Here is a 23785-nt window from a genome sequence, read left to right on the forward strand (position 1 = left end):
TCAATCACAGCGCGTACTTTGAACTTGTGGTACAAGCTATTGCCATCACAAGCAGATTGTTCCGTCTGAATAGTCTCACACACAGGATTGTTCCATTTCAACTGCAGTTTTCCTTAATGCCTAACTCCGACCTTCCCCTTCGCCGTTGTGATGTGTTTTAACCAATCTTTTTAGTTTTCTGTGCTGCTTTGATACTGGCTGAAGTTTTGTGCAGTCTACAGCAGCCAAATTGTTGTGAAGAAGTATTTCTCTCGCGGAAAATATATTTCCAGCTCCCTTGTTAACCATATTAAAATATTTTCTTCCATCAATTATTCTGTGAAAGCTTCAGTCAGGGTCCTTTTCAAAAGTTGAAGATAATCAGATAGACTCAAAAGGTTGGCATCCCCGGTCACACACCAAACCGGTTGGAAAGATTAAAAGTGAAGATAACCATTTTATTTTGAATATTTTGGCACGAGCGGGAACTTTTCACCCTTTTTCTTTGTCATCAAAGTCATTGTTCCTATGGCGCCGAAAATTAAAGCGTTCGTGACATTATGGAAAAAAAAGGTCGTCTGCCCTGACAACACGCAATGGTGTGTCTGAAGGTAAGATAAAGATGTCGATGAAGGAACTGTTTCATATAAACATCTTCTTTTTTTTTAGTAAAAAGTTCTTTGGCCTACATAGGCAGTACTTTGAACTGTATTTTGAACTGTATTTTGAACGCCTATGTTGACATCACCGGTTGGCAGTTCTCTTAGTACAGTATGCCCAGCGTACCACTGACAACTCAGTTCAACCAGTCTACTACGCGTACAGGATATACTACATATTGGTTTTCACAAACCTTGAGCTGCGACAGTGCGAGGATTTGCATATCAAAAGCTGAGATCAATCTTTTTTACTCATCAGTTTGTTAATAGCGGGTCAACATGGAGCTGTTAGGGCTGGATTTGTCGATGACTTGGATTCTGCTTATTGGTGTCATACTCATGTTTGTATGGTATGTACAACTGGTCACTGAATACTGACTTCTTCTGAGTGACTTTTACTAGGCCTACGCACATTACCGTCGAGCATATATATATCTTTTCGTTCCTCCATGGCCCAATGAATACATTGTATATATTCCGGCATTGTACTTTGAATTGTGTGCAATTGTTACCAAGTGCAGTATATGACCATATGACTAAGTGTAGACCCTATTCATGTCATGTTCACGCCATGTATTTCTCATGATTTTGGGGGTATTATTTTTAAGTAAATAAGAATGGACAACAGATCCGTAGGCCTACTTGGTACTGCATATTCCAGAAAACCACCGTTCCCTCTGAGGTGGTATACATGTACATGTACGTGTTGTTGTAGGCTACAGTGTAAGTTGTGAGATTCATGCAAACAGCAGGCATATAAAGCGTGGGAATGTGTGGGGTGGGGTGTGGGTGGGGGTGTGGGTGTGGGGGGGGGGGAGCTTGTTTCCGACGACACTGGACATTCGTGCTGGTCCCAGAGGGGCCCACCGCTTTGTACCTGACTTATTGACTGACTGACTCCCCGACTCAACTTGTGAATTACAGGGGCCTAGCAATCGCTGGGGGTGTTAAAGTAAACATTTCTTGAAAAGGGTACTCGCACATCCGTGCTGACATGTAGACACTTTAATTTGTTCTCCGGACACTTGGCCTTTCGTAAAATCAAATGGGGAGGGGGGGGGGCTAATTACATCATCAGATTCTGTTAAAAAAGGCAAAATATATATATATATATTTTTTTTTGGGGGGGCTTAACGCTGGTGAAAAAAGGGCACTTGAGAATGGGAAAGGGCAGTCTTTACAAAGTAATTGGAAGGGGGGGGGGGGTAAAATACCCCCTTGGCGGCCTACGCCACAAGCTGAATTTGACTGGTTACCTACCTCACTGATCGACAATCGATTGCGAATCAAACTGGTTGTAAATTGTGAATTAGACTGGTTATCATATATCGCAGTGATGTAACTTGTGAACTTGACTGATTACTAATCACTGACTGTCAATTAGAGCATCTTAATTATCACTGATGTGCAGTAATGACAATCAGTCAAAATCTCCACGCTTAGGGCCTACGGCAGAAAGAGATTGTTCATTTCCATTATATTACCACTATACAGCTCTTTCTACGAACTTTAGCATTCCGAATCAAAAGTTGAATAGAGTTTGATGCCCTCTTGGACCAACATTACTGAGGTTGCCTGGTCATGTTTAAGGAAATGATAGGCCCAGCCATACTAGGAGTAATACCACAATATCCCGCTTCTTACACTGTAATTGAAGGAAAACAAATTCGAGGCCAGTTTTAGTGTCAAAAAATAGCCAACTTTTTGCCCCTTTCCTCAGACCAAAATCCGTCTGGATGGGTTTTTGGCATGAATGTCACTGTTACGCCCCAATTAGGGCAATGGTGGCACCTATACTTGGAACTGTCCCAACAATATAGTATGGGAATTCCTAACTATAGTTGGGACGATGTTAGCTGCATTTGCAATGGGACAGGAGACTAACGCAGCAGTAATTCAAACTAATCGCTCCTTCAAAGTGTACATATATTTTTTGCAATTATTTTGAAAATTAGCCTTATTGATATTGACGAGAGAACGAAAGTGGTCAAGTTGATGCCGTAATGTAAAGAAGATGACCTTTGTTTATTTAGTCGACGATCTTAGACAGATTTATTTCAAATATTCTTGCTGTTGTTTTGCCTTGTTTTATGTTCTTGTTGTTTTATTTTGACTTGGCATACCCTCTTTGCAGAGCTTTGTCTTTTGTTTCTATATTCCAGGTATGATTGGAGGTGTCATCAATATTTCCAGAGACGAGGCATCCCTGTAGCTGACTATGTTCCCATCTTCGGCAATAATTTGCAATTGCGTCATGTAAGATGAAAATTAGTCTTTTAAAATTTATTAGCTAAATTATTGTGAAGCTCCGTAAAGCCGGGGTAAATTTTTCTTCGATCATTCGTACCTAATGAGGGACACTTTTTTGTCGTTAAAATGTTGCAGGGTTTTGTTTATCGAAAGCTTTCACACCTTATTGTGCCGACTTAGATTTAATTCTTTAAATGAACCATATTGAGTAAAATTATGTGCAACAAATTCCGTGCAAATTAAACTTTTACTAAGTTTCACTTAATATCGTACAATGCTTTTCCACAACTCTTTTATACAGGGTATATTGAAGGCGTTTGCTGAATACGAAAGGAAGCATGGCAAGGTGGTTGGGTATGGCACAGACATCATTTAATTAATTTAATTTCATTCATTAAGAACTTAAAATATTTTAAAACAAACAATGTATTCATCGACTGGAATATATCGAGAGGAATGATGATGTTTGTGCTTTCGTGGAAATTCCTTTTTTAAAAACCCTCAGATGTAGCCTAAATCGTTGAGGAAGTATCCATCAACTCACTTTTTATTTGCCTAGTTGTCCCATAGCGCAGCGTTTGTTATGGTGTAAAATCGAGGACACCCACGTGCAACATCATCGATGAATTGAGGACAGGAACCACAATCGAGGACGACCTCGATTAGAAAACGTGCACAAAACCAATGAGAGCTGTTGCAAAAAAGTGAGAGTATAAACAAAGGAAAAGGGAAGAGCAACAATGTACACCATAAAAAACGTGTGTGTACATGTTTGCGGACAGCAACATAACTTTTGACTTGTCAATATTATCACTGCGTACTGAAACGTCGAAGTTGTTACTTCCTCCAGGACGTACGATTTTCGGCGCCCCATTCTGATCATCAATGAACCTGAAATTCTCCAGCATATCCTGGTCAAGAATTTCTCCAACTTTTACAACCGCCGGGTAAGGCTTTTAAATTTGTCGGTTCTTGAAAGTTTATACTTATTTCTTTTAGTTCGTTGCGTTGTAAGAAGACATTGCGACCTTGGTTAATATCCGATTGAAACATGATACCATTAATTGGTATGCAAATAATGAATGGTTATGAGTTCAACGATCAGAATAATTTCATGAGGTGACAGATGGAATGTTTTATTCCACGAGGCGAAGCCGGGCTTTTTTAATGGAACATTCCATCTGTCACCGAATAAAATCATTCTTTTCATTGCTCGGATGTGAAATATTCATTATTTGTTTTATTCAACGCCAGAATAAATCCTCGTCATCTGATTGGTCAGAGCCACCAATAGTGTGACCGCGCAATTGAACTTCCCTTTACCGTGGAATGGATCTTCCCTTTTTTGCCGTGCGACCTGGCCGTGCGTTGGGACGAATAATTCAATGACACGTGCTCAGCGATACACCAATCAGATGATGAGGACTTATTCAGGCGTTGTATAATATGAATACAAGTTATAAGATGGAATTTTGCGTCGGGGTGATATAAATCAAATTAGGTTTTGCCCTTCATCGACGTTTTTTAAGCACTGTATACTCAGTGTGTTACCTTCCGAGTGAAAGTTGGAAAAAATCACTCGGGTGGGACTCGAACCCACGACCTCCTGCTTTCTAGTGCAGATGTCTTGCCACTCGACCACCGAGCTAACGGGATCGGTTGGCCGGTTCGAATCTGATGTACTGATGAATACAAGTTATAAAACTTTGTTATTGAGATAAGGAGATACGTTCTTAATTATGGACAGAATGAGTTGGAGCGTGGTTGATATTTCTGTGAAGTATTTTCAAAGAAATCAATAGTAACCTAAAATGGTCAGGCTCTGTGTTAACACCATCTTCTTCTGTCTAGAAACATGTGGTAATTCAATCTGATCGCACACAAGCCAGTCGGGGCATGTTCTTCCTTGAAGATGAAGAGTGGAAGACGGTCCGCAACACCCTGACGCCGTCATTCACTGCAGCTAAGATGAAAAACGTAAGGTGAACATTTTCCTGTCAAATTGTACAAATAACTTTAAGATTTAAGAAGTTTAAGACTTTGTTGCGACCCTAATAACAATAGGATATGATTGAGGTCGCTCTATAAAAACGTCATTTTCTTGGAACAGGAAAAAAACATCGCGTTTATTTCAACAAGTATTATAATTATATTCATCATTCTTAAAAACAAACATGAATAAATTGTTATTTTTGAAATATGGCAGCATTTGAACAATCTTCAAAAACATATGAATCCCGTCTGTTTGCGCCCCCATATGCCCTGTGACGTCATACCAACAAGCAACTGACGGGCCAACCAAATTGTCAGCATCTTTTGCATGTTATAAGACCCACATTAAACAGTATAAGTCAGTACTTTTTATAGCATTCGTATTTCCACAAGATATACATGCAGTGCAGAAGAGAACAAGTTCCTGAAAGAAGACATATCACGTGACTACAACGTTATATTTTGTAAATAAAATTTCAAATTTCACACGGTCATAGTGTATCCGCTCCGTTCACAAGTACCCCCTCACCGGCAAAGAAAGTACAGTTGGGGGTGACCGACCGACGCCATTTTGCCAGACTGCAATTTTGCCAAGAAGAAGCGCGGCCACTGCATGTGCATAGTACAAATCCCCTGGTGTACGTGCGTCACACACAAGGAACGGTGCGCGTCAACCAGCGAAATATCCCGCCCATGGGACGTCGTTTGTAGTTAAAAGGGCGCCCTCTTCTTTTGCGCACGGAGCCTATAGCCTATATGTTGTTTTCTGTTGTCTTTGACAATATTATGCAATCTTTTACAGATGTTTCCACTGATTAACGAGTGTTGCGATACTCTACTGACAAGTATAAGCGAGGCACGAGAGGGAGGCAAAGCTGTCGACTGCAAGATGTAAGAAAATGATATCACCACCCTCTTTATGGGCGTGTCATTTATAGGGTATCCACAGAGAAGCAGGGGAGGAGATTTTTAACCTCAACCCCAGAAATAATTCTCCCTCTATAGGTGTTTTGGTGGACTGGAATGACCAGCTTACTGTACTCTGAGTTAGTCGCTCAGTTTAATCATCGTAAAGTTTTGAGTCAAGCTGGACTGGACAAGTCTAGTTCAACACCCCAATTTTGGAAATAGCAATCATGTCAGTTTTGTGCTCTCGTTCTTTAAGATATGGTAAAAAAACAGGAGCACTTCCGTTATACCTACCGTCGCTCACCAACCACGGGGCCAAGGTGGGACCCTCGGTAAACAAAAACAAACAAATAAAGATAGAGTAATATAAGAAAGATCTGTCCTACCTGGGCCCAATTTCATAGCGCTGCTTAACAGCCGACTTTGTGCGTTACCGAGCCTCCATCTATTTCATAGGGACTGTTAAGCAGTAAGCACAGCAAAAGCACGCTTAACCCCAGAAGAAAACTTTGCTTAAATCAGTGACGTAACAATAGAAATCTCCATGCGCGCGCAACTGTAAGCACATTCACGGCATGAAGTAGTGCTTAAGCAGCAGCATGATTTTCTGCTATAGTAAGCACAACTTTTCTGCTTACTGTTAAGCAGTGCTATGAAATTGGGCCCTGGTCGTTAAACCTGAATGTTTTGCATCATTCAAGGTTGTTTGGTGGCTTCACCATGGACGTGATTGCGTGCTGTGCCTTCGGTCTGAGTGTGAACTCCCAACAGGACAAGGACAATCCGTTCGTCAAGAATGCAAAGGTTCTACTTGACCCCAGCCGCTTCAGAGGAGCTTCAATCATCCTTATGTGTGAGTATGATAGTCTGGTCACCAGGTCGTGGTCCGGCAACTTAACTCTGCACCGTACCAACTGGTCTGGCTGACGATGCCCACGCCGTTTGAAGCCACCATCCGCCATCTTGGGTCGACCATGACGCACGCGCAGTAAAAGCTTCAAGTGTTGAGGAACCATGATAGGCGTATTGTCGCAAAGAAGAAGAAGAGAGAATAGGATGGGTAATCAAAGAGCTCGCGTCGATCCGCTTAATATATAACCAACAAATTAATTAAACAAATGTCTAACTCTAGAATTATCTTCGAATACAGATTGAGTTTGATCACCATGAAAATAAATGTGGTAATGTGGTTAAATCATAATAACATCAGATTTTTCATAGCGTACATTTAATAATGGGGAAACATCTCTCTCTCTCTCTTTCTTGGTAGCTATGCTCCCAATCTTAGCACCGGTGTTTACTTACTTTGGATACGGCTTAGCTTTTGAGCCGGAGGCTGTCCAGTTTTTCCAGGGCGTAACGGAGGCTGCGTGCAAGCTGCGCTTAGAGGAGGGTGCCAAGGCTTCTAAAGTAAGTCACAAACGAGTCGCTCTTGAGTCGATCATTACTTTGCTGACAGCTGATAAAATAAAACAAAAACCATTTCATTACATAAATCTGCCATTAGTTGACAATCCATGCTATCCTTAAAGGTCATGATTTTGTTGCAATTTTCCGTGCTTGTGGTACAAAGAGTCTAAGATTTATCATAACCACGTAAAGGATCATTTGAAGTTATGCCTGGGAAAAAAAGTACACTCTAAACACATCTGGGTCAGATTGACGTGGAATGTTGTAACCCTTTTTCCGGTCGAAAATGACACTTATTCTGGGTCATTTTCCGGGTAAAAAACGACACTTTTCCGTGTCATTTTGCGGGTCAAAATTACACTTGCATTTTTCGGGTCAAAATGACGCTTTTCCGGGTTATTTTTTCCGGATAAGGGTCATTACCCGGTAAAGTGTCATTTGTGACCCGGAAAAAGCTTGAGCTAAATAGAACCCGTATTACCAGGATGGTTTGATTTTTTTTTTAGAGTGCACCAACCAAGTATATATTGACAGTAACGTTGCTCAAGGGAAGATAGGACTGGTATTAAATACCTTGTAAAATTATTCATCCTTAAATGGAATCGATTGGAAGAAACCTAATATTAAAGTTTAGGGTGTCTGCGGGCAAAATAATTTTTTAACGTGCGTCAGCAACAGAATCTACTTGACCGTAACAATTGTGCATACGTTTTATCTGCTTTTTCTCAAACTGTATACTATCCACAAATTGAGCTTATATCCACAAGTTAGTTGTTAGTTGCATCCTCCTTAAGATTTGGGAAAAATATGCACAAAAAGAGACTGATCCTACGTGTGAATGTTAAGTTTAGCCCCAATTTTGTCAAAGGCCTGCAGGATTACCAGTTACTATTAATATTCATCTTCAAACGATTGACACCGGAGTATCAACTTCCTACTTTGTTGATTGGTTCCCATACACAGCATGCCGATCTACTTCAGCTGATGCTGAATGCTCACCATGACACTGATGTGGATCAGGAAGACACGCCCACCATAGGGGACGGCCCAAAGAGGGGCGTGGTCCAACGCAGCCCCTGTCAACGGAAAATATTATGGCTCAGGTGATTACAATTTTGTCATAGTACCAGAAGAACTTCTATTGGAATTGTTGATTGATATCAAACATCCCTGATGAATACAGGTTACCAAACACAGTGTCATGTGACACGAGTCACATGACATAGCTTGTGACTGGTTCGTGGCCGACTACAGTTGAGCAGTGTTGAAAACACTGGCAGTATCAATGATATTTGGGCCCAGTAGATCGTAGCAGTGTTGCACTGTCCAAGAATGACGTCACTGTTTATGGTTTATTACCCTCATTAGTCGCTCACTTTTTTCCTGGCTGGGTACGAGACCACCAACACGCTGCTGAGCTTCACTGCATTCCTGCTGGCTACCAACCAAGACGCGCAAGAGAGACTGAACGCTGAGATTGACAACCTCGATCCCACGAGTGGCAACATTGGCTATGACGTCATTGGCAAGATGGAGTACCTGGACATGGTGATCAATGAATCACTGCGCATGTATCCTCCTGTTATCTTGTAAGAATACACAATTTGAAATCTGCGTTAACTTACCATTTGGAGATTGTACAAGCCACTTTTAATTTTGCTTGTATTTTTTATTCATAAATACCTAAGACAGTTTACCCACTCCTATTGGTCGAGAGCCCGTCACGTGGCGGTTTTAAACGGTTGATAAAGACCGGCTGCCTGGTCTTGAACACTTGACCAGTGTCACATGAAATCTGGACTCCTATGAAATCCGGTGCCAGTACCGTGTTATTGGTTGAATGTTCACAATCCTCACGTGGTCATGCGCGACATATTACATTGATTCAGTATTTCATAGTCCCAAATTCGCACTACACCCGACAGCTGCGTTCTGCGTCACATCACACAGTACGTGCGACGCGCGCTAATCTCTGTATAAGGAGAGGACCATACCATAGCATAGCTAGAGGGGTGTTTCAAAAACATGAAGTAAGCTCGTTGGACGAAATCGTTGGAAATGTATAATTTTTTTTTTACATGTATTAACTTTTATATAGTTGATTTTTTGACCGAAAAGGTATTTATGAATGGAATAATATGTGCTTGGCTCATATTAAACACTATGTTAAGAGCGGTTGGAGTGATCTGGATGCTGATAATTACCTGAGCCAAAGGCGAGGGCAATTATCAGCATCCAAACTCCAATCGGTCTAAAACAGAGTGATTAAAACCGGCAAAGAGCACATTTATTCCCTTAGTACTGCTGCTGGCTGATAACACTTTTACAAGGTCAAAACTTCATTATTAAGAAAAATGGTCTAGCACAACAGAAGTTAGAACTGTGAAGGTCATGTCGGTTAATTTTGTGAATTAATTTCCTTTTTGTCAAGTATTGATCGGCAGTGTAACCAGAAATCAACGTTTGATGGCCTAGTCATCGAAAACGGCATGCACGTGTTTGCGAGTGTCTGGAACATTCATCGCAACGAGGAATACTGGACGGACCCCGAAAAATTTGATCCTGAAAGGTAAAAGAAATGTCTCCAGATTCTTTTTCAAATTCCAGAAACTGCAGCCAAGATATGGTTACTTAGAACATTTTTGAACGTCCCGCAATTATTCGCATATAGGGGATGAGCTAAAATTTAGTTAAGGTTGGTGGATCACAGATTAATGTTAATTGTTGTAAGCAGTTTCGTGATCTCTACAAAATTTACCAAACAAAATCCTTCAATTTAAATCAAACGAAACACATCTTTTCTCTAATAATATACATGTTTGAGATCACGCAAAAATATATTGTATGTGTTCTACCATAGAAGAAATCGCCTACCCTGTGTTGCTCTGTATAGTTATTATTGCAATTTTGTAGCATTTACTTTTTTATTTTTCAGGTTCAGCCCTGAGAACAAGGCCTCCATCAAACCTTGCACCTACATGCCGTTTGGCTTCGGTCCAAGAATCTGCTTCGGCATGCGCTTTGCCTTGCTGGAAGCCAAGATGGCGCTGGTCCGTGTACTGCAGCAGTATCGCTTCGATGTCTGCTCGGAAACCGAGGTAAGACAAGAGGGAACACTACGGCCGTTTCTCAAACCCGGCTTTGTCTTTAGTGTCCGGCTCCAACTCCGTTGGCAAACTGCATACAGGTAGCTGGACACTGGGGACGAAGCCGGGGTTTGATAAACGGCAAATGTGCAATGAAGTAGCTTGTCTGCGCATGCGCGTTGAGGTCCGTGACTATACTTGGTTACAGAAAAACAAGGTCATGAGCTATCTTGATGCTCAACTTAGACGCACGAAATGATAAGCATTAGGGTCGACAACTTCTATTTTGAACGTTGTGTACCGAAACGTTGGGAGTGATCTGGTACACGGTACCCTGTGGAGACATGTGCACAATTGAAACAAAAGATTGTATACGTCTCCACAGGGCAATGTCTATAGTTGAATACGTCTCAGCAAGGTTATCACAAATAGATATTATGGATTTACTCAAAATCTAGGATTTTCCAAGGTGTGTCGCCAGAATCGTCGCAAATTGAAGTATTTCATCAACTTGGATATTAAGTCGGAATTTCAGCCCAGGAAAAAAAATCCTGGTTAAAAATAGGAGCATTTTGAAAGTACACTTTCAAACTTGAAAACTTTAGTACACGAGAACAAAAAAATGACTCCACAAGGATGCCAATTCCAGTACCTGTGTAGTGGAGTGTGAAAATTCAAAATGTGCCTTGTTTGTTGAATTCAGTTTTTTCTCTGTTTCTCTGCGTTGTTACCTTTCAGATCCCACCTGCCCTGGGCACGGGACTGCTCCTCACCCCTAAGGAGATGGTGTTGAACATCATTCCCAGGAACTAGGTGACTGGATACCCCACCCAATGAGAACTCTTGTCTTGATGATGCAAGACGTTGTTACGTCCGCCAAGGAGGTTACGTTTCCACCGGCGAAGGTTTGCCTGTGAACATGATAACTCAAAAATTTATGGACGGATTGTCATGAAACTTTCTTTAGGGTGGTCCTTGGTACAAGTACAAATCGTCATTAGATCCGGATCTGCGTCTGGATGCAGGATGTTTTTAAAGACCATTTTATACAATGGAGCGAGTGGAAAGTAAACCAACACAGGCATAACTCTGTTTAACTACAAACTATTTGAGTTTTAGGATTTGTTTTCGCAATCACATTGTGCATTGGTGCTGTGTGTAATGGTGGGGAATTGTTTAGCCTTGGTGGAGGTGTGCGCTTTCTGAGTGCTTTCTAGTTTTAAATAGATTTACTTGCGACTGCTGAATGTTCAATCATCTCGAATAATAAATCGAAATGGTGTAAACTATTTTGCGAGGTGAGAAAGTACGTATGTTTTGGCGATTGTTGAAGGTGAAGACATGTTGATGTTAATCTGTAAAACTTCGCTTGAATTGTAACTGACACCTTTTTAAAACAATATTTATTTTTTTATTTTATTTTTGGTATAATCATAGAGAAAGGATAAAATCTAACATGACATGCTGACAAGATACTATTGAAGAGAGTGTTGTAGTATATTGCAATTTTGATACTGTTGAAATCGAAATTTTAGCTTTCAATTTTGCAATATTTTGCTTTTAGCGTGATATAATAATTGGCTTAGCCTATAGACTTTTAAATGTTTCTATACATTTTAGTTTTCGTTTGTGTATTTGTTTTACTTAAGCAAAATATGGTGTAATTTCATTGTATTAGCTGTAACAACACTGCAAACGTATGCAATTAAAATGACCGATGATTTGCAGAGCATTGTCACCCATTGACTGCAAAACGAAGCTTAGAATTAAAATGATCATTAAACGGATAATTCTGACTAAAGCAGACATATTACAATATTGAGTACTTTATTTTGTTTTCCAAGCACTTTATCGGAGTCAACCCTTGTCACACATTGAAACGTTTATCTGTAGATAAACCCAGCTAAAAATGGGTCAAAACATGCATAATTCTTTTTATGGGCTTCATGACCTTTATGATTATCATCAACTTCTTCAAAAAGTTTTCAACCCAGACGACCTGCGAGTGAGCCGACGTTATCAACAACGATTTGTTTGGATAAAAGTAGGGACTTTGGTTCCCGCGCCCACCTTTTGTTGTTTAAGTTCATGTACTTTGCCAAAGAGATTTCAATAATAGTAGTCACCAAAGGTTGTCCACCCTGAACATTTGCTTAGATAGTGCGAACCAGTGGCGTAGCCAGGAATTTTTCAGTGGGGGGCGCTGGGGGGGGGGGGGGGGGGGGCTGGAACATTTCATGGGGGATCATGTAGATCAATGATAATTTTTTTTTTAGAAACTCAAAATCTCAGTGGGGGGGGGGCGACTGGGGGGGGGGGGCGACAAGGTTTCATGGGGGCTATCGCCCCCCACGCAACCCCCCCCCCCTGGCTACGCCACTGGTGCGAACTGTTATACAAACAACCACGCTTATTGCAGGATTCGTGCGCTTATTTGGGGTCCTAGAAAGGTGGTTTTCATGCCAATTGTCGTGCTCCTCTGAGCCTGTGGTCTTTTTGGTAAACGAAATATACTGAAAAAAAATTTGAGGAAACATTGCAGGCTTGCAAGACTTAATGGCATTGAAATGGTATTCACTCAGCTAATTTGCGTTGACGACTTAGTCGACAAGACCCAAATTCGCTCCCAGCTTACCATAGCCGACTTTAGAGCACCTGCACCACAACCATTCATTCAGTGCTTTTCGACAAGCAAGTATAAGTTATTCTATAGTTTGTTTTGCCGTCTATACTGGCGGTTTTTTTTTACTGGTACCATTTATCACAAATTTGAGTAAACTGCTTCAAACCATCCAATCATGCACAATATGTGGTGCAATGGCCTACAGTTTGATAAATGGGACCAGATCAAAAAACAGGCATAACTTTCTTATTCGTGAACATTATGACCTTGATTGTCACATCTCATGAATGCTTAAAAGTTCAATGAGCGAACTTTGCAAAGGGTTATAGAAGTATCAGAAGATATCCAAAATGTAATCATGTCCAAATAATTTGGGGCCATGTGCTATTCCGTGCTTACGGAAAAACCCACAGAGATTGGCTTGGGTGGTAGATAGAGGAACATTTTTTTATTAGAGCTGCCGGTTAATATGAGCTTGAACTGTCAAATCTCTTAAGTTTTGAAGTTCGAGTCGAATGTAAAAGGTTGTTTGCCCAAAGTGCATTATTTGAGCACTGCAGTATAGTATATGTGTGTGTGTGTGTGTGGTTTTTGTTTTTCAATAACTCACCCTTTTCAAGTGTATTTCAGTTAAAGGTAACTCGGTCATAGTTCTTTTTCCGAGATAACATTGACAAAGTATATAATTGACAGTGTTGAATCCGTCTGGCACATACATTTGTTCAAGCACTTGACTTCTACCAATGTGTATTTAAAAAACTGAACATGACATTATGAGTTGAAAACCGCTGCGTAACCACTCCTTTTTGAGGGATCTGCATATAAACGACTGCGAGTTTATTTTTTCGATGACCAGTTGCCGACTTGATCGCACGCCTGTCTTGAACTTAACATCATGGAGCTGTTGGGGTATGATTTGTCCATGACTTGGATTCTGGCGATTGGTGCTGTGTTTTGTGTATCTATGGTGGGTATGGAACTGTTATTTTTCCACTGGTGAAACAAACAAGATAGGAATGGCTTTTTCTTTGAGGTCTAAATGAATCTACTCATCAATACTTATGGGTAGATATTCATAACACATCGCATCTTTTATTGTTTCTTTTTGTAATTTGCCTCTAAAAAAGGTCTTGCTGAGGCTATAATATAAGGCCATTTTAATATGTTTTGTTTAATTCGCTTAGCTTTACAAACTTTGCTATGCTAATACCAGGTTATTCCATTGTTATTTGCTAGCAAAAACTTGCAAACTCATTATTTTCTTAAGAAGCTGCTATGCAGGAAGCCAGCACTGTAACTTTTCTTTTTCATTGCTGCAAGCGCCCTCCGTAGCTTTTCAACTTCATTTTTGTATTTGTATTTTACTGATCTCTTTCTTCTATTGCAGGTATGATTGGTGGTGTCATCATTATTTCCAGAGACGAGGCATCCCTGTAGCTGACTATATTCCTATCTTTGGGAACAGGCTGCAATGGCGTGAGGTGAAATGACAATCTTTCGGTTAATTAAAATCTTCAATTGGCAAACATTGCACTCAGAAGATCCATGCAACACTCACAAAACCTGTTTTGGCATGAAATAAAGGTTGTTGTGCTGACATAATCGTAAAGCGGAGGTACCAACGAAATTGAAAGATGTAAACAAAATTTGATTTTGGTTTTATGTTTTTGTTTTACTAAAGTTGGTTTTGCACCATGATATATGTTTGTTTCTTGTACATCTAATCTACTCTGACAAACCGTCCGATCTTGATAATGATGTGCACACGCAGTTGGAGGATCGGCCGAGTTCATTTGTGATAATCTGGGAGTACAGAGAAGCACGGGACACCTCAATACCGCTGCAAAATTATGGCGCATGTCTTTAATCAAAAGCACATTCTCGTTTGTGATAGCCTGCCCTGATACAAATCCAATTACATAACAGCTTGTAGAGTCCATATTCTGGTCAAGGTAATGCGCCTATCAATTGTTTCCCCACCCCTCCCCCGGGCTGCCCCGCCCAAGGCGTGGGGATTGTCACTTTTTATGGTGACAAAATCCCCACTCCTCGGGTAAAATTTAAGTGACAATCCCGACATACATATGTGGGGCGCACTAGTGATTGCCTTTCCATGTAGTACGCCAATGTTAACAAGGTAATTTGAGTGACCAAAATCCCGACCCTGGGGCATGAAAAACGTGACCAAATCCCGACATCGGACCTGGGGTAGTGAGGGGGGGGGGGGGGGGTAGGGGGAAGGGGGGAACATTTGATAGGCGCATAACCATTATATATTTTTTTCTAAAGCAACGGCAAACTCCACCCGCAGAGCCTCTTCCATTGACCGTTATAATGATTTGACATTTTCCTGCTTATTTCTGATTTTGTCGGATGCAGGGAATTTGGAAGGCTATGGACGACTATCACAAGAAGCATGGAAAGGTGGTCGGGTGAGAAATTAAGATGAAATACAGAGAAGACCGAACACATTTCATAGAACATAGCAGAGACAACAAGTAATCCAGACAGATGTCTGACTGAACATCTGAGCTTGCAAAAGTTACAGATGTCTGACTGAACATCTGAGCTTGCAAAAGTTACCATGCAGGGTAGATGTATAAAGCCCTAAAAGCAATGAAATGATTGCATATAAGAACACAAGATCAGTTTAATTTTGGGCAAGTGAAAGAAATCAATAGGATACACGCACTAGTCGGCATAAGTAAGTCGGCAAAGGGCAAACCCTTCCAGTTACTTACAGACAACATCAGTAAATGTTGTCTTCTATTGTGACATTTAATTACGACGACGAATACTGCGCAATTTTTGTTTCTCATGTCATCGCTGACATTGTTGATGTTTCAAAATTGTTTTAATTTTCGTTCAGGATGTACGATTTTCAACGCCCAATTCTGATTGTCAGTGAACCCGAATTCCTGAAGAGTATCCTGGTCAAGAATTTCTCAATTTTCCCAACCATCGGGTAATGTTTATCATATTTATAAGATACCTATTAGCACTGTTTTCTCGTAAACCTGCAGAGGAAACCTGTCATGAATATATATAGAAAGCGAAGAATATCACTTTAGAAATCAGGATGATATTAGGACTGATAAAAAAACAACAAGGACCTCGCAATTTGGACAGGAAACCAAATTCACTGTAAATTTATAGGGAACACTAAAAAAAACCCAACAAAACATCAGTACATTTCCCGATAGTTAAGGAATATTCTGATAAGACCGTTACAGAGTATTAGCATTTGTTAATCGTTTTATTTGTCCCTGAGAATTTCCTCGGAAAATTTGCAAATAAATTTCCACTTGGTACACTCCGTAAGCCTATAAATATAAGGATGCGAAGGCTGGGGTTCGAAATTTGATGAAGTTTGATCCAAAACATCCTCCAATTTTCTCTTCCACTTGACAAAAAGCCTTTACAATACGAGACCGGTGCTCACCCCACATGTAGAGGTTCACGCAGTCTCTTTGAGAGGAAGTGTGAAGAATACGATAACGGATCGGCGGTGATTACAATCAGTCTATCATCTTTCTTTCCAATACAGAATCCGCCTATGGTTATCTTGGACCCATCCCCAGTCGGCAGAGGCATGTTCTTCTTGGTTGATAACGACTGGAGAAACATCCGCAACACGCTGACACCGTCATTCACCGCAGCTAAAATGAAATATGTAAAGTATTATTATATTCCCTCCAGCACTCAACAATATTTCAAATCATGACAAAATTAAACAGATTTCTTTTTTTTGTTTCTTAAATTAAAACTATTAACTCCTCGAAGGGGTAGTTCGCACTCAATCCCTAAAAAAAAATGTGCAGATAGAAAACGACGAACAGCGGTTGAGTTTTATTGTAGGAGTGAAATATTCTAGACGATGATATTGAACTGAATTGAATTGAATGAGCTTTGTTTACGGAGCACAATGCTCAGCCGTGACAAACCATTTGTGGAGCGAATGAGTATTACCTGTCACGACGCCATTTTGGCGGTTCAAACATAATACAGACGGAACTTCATAGGTAATTGACGTCAGTTTACCCGTTGATATACCTCCGAAATTATAGGCCTACCATTTTTTCCTCAATCTTTTTGATTGGGAGAGAGAAAAATAGTACTCCGTAGTACGTCGTTCCCCTGAACTTGATATTTTCATTTATGTCTTGTCATCACAGATGTCTCCACTGATCAACGAGTGTTGTGATACTCTACTTACAAGTATCAGCAATGCACGAAGTGAAGGCAAGGCCATCGACTGCAGAGCGTAAGTTGGATCATTGAGCAAGGACCCTATGGTCGGATAGGGTCTGTGATTTAGCGCAAGCCTTTTGGCGATAGCGTCCTCTTTGCATCATATTACGGTAAATTGTATAGAGAGGGCATAGCGCAGAATCTCCGCCCCTTCAGAAAGAGTCTTTTTTCTCTCAGAAGGTTTTTAAAAATGGAAGTCCCCCTCATGAAAAAAAAAATTATATATCTAAACTGTTTCTCCCGCCCCTTACCCTCGGCCATCCCTTTAAGAATGGACTGAGAAAATACAAAATATCGTACTAGGGACACTACTAAATGCTCATCCGCTCAGAACTGCTTATTATATACTGCATCAATTCAGGTTGTTTGGTGGCTTCACCATGGACGTGATTGCGTGCTGTGCCTTCGGTCTGAGTGTGAACTCCCAACAGGACAAGGATGATCCGTTTGTCCAGAATGCTAAGCTTCTCTTAGACGGCAGGGGCTTCAGAAGTATTTCGGCCTTTATTCTGTGTAAGTAGTCTGGTCACCAGACCTGATTATCGATGCTGTGTTTTGTCACATTGTGACATTTTTGCTGTTAACCAAGAAATGTATGCGGTTCTTTTCTGACACGTGCGCTAAACTTCACCGGGCTGTTTGGGTGCTAGTCGTGATTCCAGTCGCACATGTTCCGTGAGTGCATCGCATGCTGGAAACAACATGTGTGTATTGGTGCTGTGTTCAAGCACTACACATGACGTGTACTTGTACATTGAATCGTGTGACATCATGGACACCGAGGCTGGGGAAAACGTCCTAAAAGACTTAGATTTACCGACTGGAAATACGTATGCGTATGACCCAATGTCCGCCGCGTCAGCCTGAGTAAGTAACCGTTATTTGTCTTTTCTCAGGAACAGTGCGACGTTAAGTTAGTTGCTTTTCCACCAGACCTTTGAAATAGGATAAGTAAACAATCTTACACTTAGAAATTTCGGCGCTTCGGTACGATGTGCCCCTTTAAATTCGCTTCTCAAACGCTTGTGAAGGAAACGCGGATGCCGCAAAGCATTGTTGGTAGGTCAATTTCCTTACGTATGTACGTAACTATATTGCGTAAGCATTTGTCATACGCGGACGGAGGTAGTGTCCGGTTCAACAGAATCCAAGGTCGCTAGCGCCCTTGAATACGGTTATTTAACAATGATTTGGAATGTGCGGATGTTCGATGTTGATTGTTTTATATTCTGACAATAGACAACTGTCTTTTTTCGCAGCTTCCTTTCCATTCCTGGCACCCGTGTTTGCTTACTTCAGAGTTGGCTTATTTTTCGACCCATCGGCTGTGAAGTTTTTCCTTGGAGTGACGGAGTCTGCGCTCAAGATGCGCAATGAGGAGGGTGGCAAATCCTCCAAAGTAAGTCACTTCCAAAGTACGCAGAAAAACAAAGTGAGTAATTTGACTCAATATCGTAACAATTGAGTCATTTTGTCCATGTAGTGAGACACTTTGAGCCAAAGTGTGTCACTATACGGACAAAATTACTCATTTTTTTACGATAATGAGTCGAATTACTCACTTTGTGTTTTCTGTGTAAGTCACTTCCGTAAGTCCTTTATTGTTTTGGAAGTGGTTAATTTATTATCGAGCATCCTTTTCCTGATATATCAACAGAGCAGTTTTGCAATAACGGGAGAAAAATGTATTCAATAAGTATATTAATGGAAGGCGCGAAAAGAAACACCACGCACAAAAAGGTGGGGAATTATTCTGTCTGGCATCATGCTAATTAAAAATTAATTCATTGGAATTAAAATTTCATAATATTGTTGTTCAGGTAAAATACTATCATCATAGTCATACACAATGCAATGTCTCATTATATCTTTGGAAAATGTAAGAATACATATACGACACAACATTGGCAATTAATCCTACTTCTCAAAACTGTACAACAATGAAAAACTTCAACGACGTGGAACATGGGGATCCACTTGTGTATGAAACCCATTAACCTTTGTTTGTTGACTACACATGGTTCTAATATTTGACTGGTTCGTTGGTTCCCATTTCGTAGCGTATTGATCTCTTGCAACTGATGCTGAATGCTCACAATGACACTGATGTCGATCAGGAAGACACGCCCGTCCCAGGGGACGGCCCAGAAAGGGGCGTGATCCAACGCAAGCCCCTGTCAACCAGAGATATTATGGCTCAGGTGATTAAAGTTTTATTCAACTTGGCACCGCAAGCTCTAGGCTCTAGGTGTAGGAATTTAGTATACAGAGCAACCGACTTGCTTAAACTTCAATGGTGCCGATTAAAATCATGGCATTATGGACACTTAGGAATTTCAAACCTGTTTGTTTATTGAAAAAGGCGGTGAGACTAATAAGATACCATTTTCGAGTGGTACGCACCGTAGGTCGTACGTGCGCTCAATGTTTTTTGACCATTGGGGAGCTCTTCTCAAAACAAAGGACGTTATGGCTTTGAACTGTGACCACCGAATTCGTCTACGGGTACAATTTTTCGGTACAATTTTTCGTAACACCCCAACACCAATGCAGCAAGTAACAATTTGCAAATGTTGTTAATGACTATACCAGGCGGTTCAGTTCTTCCTGGCTGGGTACGAGACCACGAACACGCTTCTGACCTTCACTGCTTTCGTGCTGGCTACCAACCAAGATGTGCAAGAGAAACTGCACGCAGAGATTGACAACCTTGATCCCACGAAAGGCAACCTCGGCTATGACGTCATCGGCAAGATGGAGTACCTGGACATGGTGATCAGTGAAACACTGCGCATGTATCCCCCGTTAGCCTTGTAAGAATACGAATTTTGAGTTATTCCCTGTGAAAATATTTTTTTTTGTCAAGTGACATAACATCGATTCTCTATCCTCTTATCTTTCAATTATTGTTTTTATAACATTAGGCCTAGGTCTACATAAGAAAAGTTTTACGAGGCAAACCTCAGAAACACTCAGACCTGCAGCTGATTTGTTTGTTTAACTTCAATGGGTTCGACCTTAATTTTTTTGTTCACTAGCCAGCCGGGCTACTGAAACAGACTCTTAACTAGCCCGCGCGCATTTTTACTAAATAGCCCGCCTGTTTTTGTTTTGGGAGTGTCTCATAAACAACAATGTGCATACATGTAAAACGTGTATCCTGAGGCAATCTTGTCAGTGTTAACATATCTAATAATTTAACGCTAAACAGTTAATAAAATGAGACAGCAATTGACGCAGGTTTGCTTTCTGAATTAAATAATTTATTTCTTCCTGTCCTTTCATCTTTGCCGTAGCCCAATAATGTTTGACTAACCAGCCGGGCTTCTTAAAGGGAATATACATCATTTGCTTTTGCTGTAATTTTCAGCAATGGATGGAATTGGGGGGGGGGGGGGGTTGGAAATATATAGCAAATATAGTAAGACTGACTTTTTTTGAGGTTTTGGGTTCGAAAATGTTATAAAAAACCAAGAAAAACAATCATTTTCCTGTAGTCTGGTTCCCCGACTCCATATAAGAAGAAACAGAGCAATTTACATACATTGGGGAATTGTAAGGTCAGGGAACCAGTCTAGCTGGCTTGTACCCGTTCATAGGTGTGTAATCGATTGCAAACAAGTGCGATGGTCAATGGGGGCCAGTATTTGAAAAAAGCCACTTTTTTTCCAACGCTGGTCGGCCGACCAGCGTTGGAAATTGATACAAAAATACCACTTTTCTTGAAAATGACAGTATACCAGGTGCCATGATTTTACAGGATGCTTTACACTGTCATTCACTAACAGTCCAGCAAGGTATTTCAAAATGATTTGGTAGTTTTATTTTTTGATGTTTGCAAATGTTGTATTTTCCCTTGAAGGAATAATTTGACTAGCACGCCGCTGTTTTGACTAGCATTTGGCTTATTCATTCTTCGAGTTGATTGCAGTCTCGATAGCGGGCAGCAACTTTTGTATTACCTTTTCTATAATTGCCTCAACCTTCTTCGTTTGGCTTTTCAAATACTATATTTTGTCTTCTGAAAACGATTTTACTAGACTGAAAATTATTAAGATATAATGATATCCACAGTTCATCTGCGAATGCCCATGATAACATTTACTGAAATGTTTTTTTTCTCAGTCTTAACCGGGTCTGCAATGAGACAGTATGTTGCGATGGCCTCGTCATTGAAAAAGACATCCACGTGTTAATTTGCGTCTGGAACCTTCATCATAGCGAGGAATACTGGAACAACCCGTACAAATGTGATCCTGAAAGGTACAATTAGATAATATAAATACAAATCGTCAAAGCTCTGTTGAATGTTTTGGATTGCGGTCCTGTGATGTGGTATAGGTTTTCCCGGCCAATTTCCTACAATGTTCATATGATCACTTCTGAAAATCGGTGATTCATTTTCGACTGAATTTGAGAATCGTTTTGAACGCACGTTTCTTTTTCGCTATACCAAAACATTCGATTCCATTTCAGTTCAATCAATTAAGTGATTGAGCAGCACCTTTCGTTTATGTCCATTAAGATTCGTTTACAGGACTTCTTTTTCGCTTTTTAGAGGGCTATTTCAAACATTCACCATTCTATTTCAATTTGAGTTTAATGCCATTGGCACCAGATACAATGACGGGTTTCTTTTTCATTAACCGTCAATCAAATTAGCTGTGCCTGAAATCAATTTAGAAAAGGTATGCTTGCGTATAATGCACGGGTAACTTAAATGGCCGTTTGTTTCTCAAAACCGAATGCACAGACAATGAAAACGGTTAAACTTTCGTTGAATTGAAATGGGATTCAAGACAAATTCAGACGAAAACGAAGGACTGATTTTCAGAAGTGAATGAATATTTCAGGAACGCGTTCAAATTTCAGATTCGCGATAGAGAGATATTCGCATATACTCAACGGTCAGAAGATTGGTCACAATATTGAAATAGTGGTGCAAAGTTCACATGTGTCAAGGAGCATTTACCGGATATGTTAGTTTCTGTTTGCTGGCTAATTGCAGTGCACACTGGATATACCTTTACATTTAAAAGGTTTCCCAAGATTTAATCATGGAATACCTGAGAGTATAAATGATGGGATTATTTGAAATTTGATTTAATTGTTTGGGTTGCCATTTTAGGTTCAGCCCTGAGAACAAGGCCTCCATCAAACCGTACACCTACCTGCCGTTTGGCTTCGGTCCAAGAATCTGCTTCGGCATGCGCTTTGCCTTGCTGGAAGGCAAGATGGCGCTGGTCCGTATGCTGCAGCAGTATCGTGTCGATGTCTGCTCTGAAACCGAGGTAATGCCAGATGAATACAATTAAATCAAGTGATATGCTTTACGCATGTGCGTTGAGCTCAGAGACTTTACTTGGATGTAGAAAAAAACAACACAAATGTTGTCTTGCCTACTCTGGAGGGATACATACAGCGAGAGAAGAAAACAGAGATTCATAAGTAGTTTCGTTATACCTTTCGGTTGCTAAATCACGGAATGTACTCGCTCAAAAGTCTGCCTTGCTTTGGCAGGCATGATATGGTTGAAGATAACTATCAACCAGACGATAGCGCCAAGGTCTTATAAAGGGGGTCTACCCGATGCTCCCCAATACCTATGTTCCCCAATACCGATGTTCCCCGAAATCCTTAGGGTTAGGGTTAGGGTTAGGGTTAAGGTTAGGATTAGGGTAAGGATTTCGGGGAACATCGGTATTGGGAAACATAGGTATTGGGGAATTTAGGTATGTACCCCTTGTAAAGTCTAATGTGATTATCACTGTGAATTATTTTTCTTCAGATTCCGGTTCCGCTTAGCAAGACTGGACTTATTGCTCCCAAGAAGCTGATGTTAAACATCCTGCCGAGAAACTAGATCAGTAAAAGCACCTGCTCGTGTTTTTTTTCTTCTGATTTTCGAAGCATCACTTTCTGTTTGGTTTTTCCCCCTCCACTTTCTATTCATGCCCCTAATCGCCAAAACATGGGTACACCCCTTCCCGTATATGTTTAAAGACAGTTAAGTATAGGTTTTCCCGGCCAATTTCGCAAAAATAGCATTTGAATTCATCTTGATAATGGCCAATTTGAAGCGAAGTAGCGCCCTGCTGTCATTCCGGTGGTTCGTATTAGATTTCAGGCGTTCAAATTCGTTTTAAGACCTTACATTTTCATGTTTTACACATCCTAAAGTGAAGTTATGTCGTTAGGTTTAAGTGATCATTCAATTCAGCTGGCGGTTTGGTTTAGGGTTATTTGCACGAGATCCTTGTTTTCGTTTTGCATTCAAAATGAAAGTCAACAAATTAGGTATACGATGCGAGTCTTTTCATTTCTTTCACCTTTTGATTATTTCTGCTTCATGTCGTGGTCCATTTTTGTGTTTCTGGCCCCTCCTCTTGGCAGGATTTCCCGTCTGCCAGGTCTCAGATACGTGGCTACAATTGACCTGCAGCAGTAGATCTGTTTATGCCAAGATTGTCTGCACGCGTTCAAGATAGTCTTGGGCATTGCCATCGAAAACTTTGATGATGACCACGGTCTACATTTGACATTTTCATGTAACGCCCATGAGCTGGCATATTGATATTTCTAGTGCTTCAATCTAACAGTTTGCATGGTGATCAGAGTAGTGGCAG

General features: G+C 40.6%; 1 protein-coding gene, 1 long non-coding RNA gene and 1 pseudogene across 2 annotated transcripts; all 3 read left to right on the forward strand.

Annotated features, from left to right (window-relative positions):
• The first annotated feature begins 892 nt into the window (after positions 1–892).
• LOC119738844 lies at positions 893–11897 on the forward strand (annotated as a pseudogene).
• Positions 11898–14300: 2403 nt separating this feature from the next.
• Positions 14301–15844, forward strand: LOC119738845. The gene is made up of 3 exons (XR_005272513.1): positions 14301–14389; positions 15288–15340; positions 15778–15844. It is a non-coding gene; the product is annotated as an uncharacterized LOC119738845 (long non-coding RNA).
• A 620-nt stretch (positions 15845–16464) lies between these two features.
• On the forward strand, positions 16465–23022 carry LOC119736541 (cytochrome P450 3A29-like). The gene is made up of 9 exons (XM_038210555.1): positions 16465–16581; positions 17084–17172; positions 17521–17672; positions 18419–18558; positions 19220–19360; positions 19752–19972; positions 21285–21422; positions 22288–22450; positions 22948–23022. Exons 1-9 carry the CDS (start codon positions 16465–16467, stop codon positions 23020–23022), a joined length of 1236 nt encoding a protein of 411 aa, XP_038066483.1.
• Positions 23023–23785: the final 763 nt, after the last annotated feature.

The sequence above is a fragment of the Patiria miniata genome, unplaced genomic scaffold (genome assembly GCF_015706575.1).
Source record: "Patiria miniata isolate m_02_andy unplaced genomic scaffold, ASM1570657v1 HiC_scaffold_3, whole genome shotgun sequence".
Classification (NCBI taxonomy): domain Eukaryota; kingdom Metazoa; phylum Echinodermata; class Asteroidea; order Valvatida; family Asterinidae; genus Patiria; species Patiria miniata.

Bases quoted from the DNA above. Each gene is read 5' to 3' on its own strand.
- LOC119736541 (XM_038210555.1), top strand. From the start codon at position 16,465: ATGGTTATCTTGGACCCATCCCCAGTCGGCAGAGGCATGTTCTTCTTG. The intron at 17,173-17,520 runs GTAAGTTGGATC...GCATCAATTCAG, and splicing joins AAGGCCATCGACTGCAGAGC to GTTGTTTGGTGGCTTCACCA. The intron at 19,973-21,284 runs GTAAGAATACGA...TTTTTTTCTCAG, and splicing joins ATGTATCCCCCGTTAGCCTT to TCTTAACCGGGTCTGCAATG.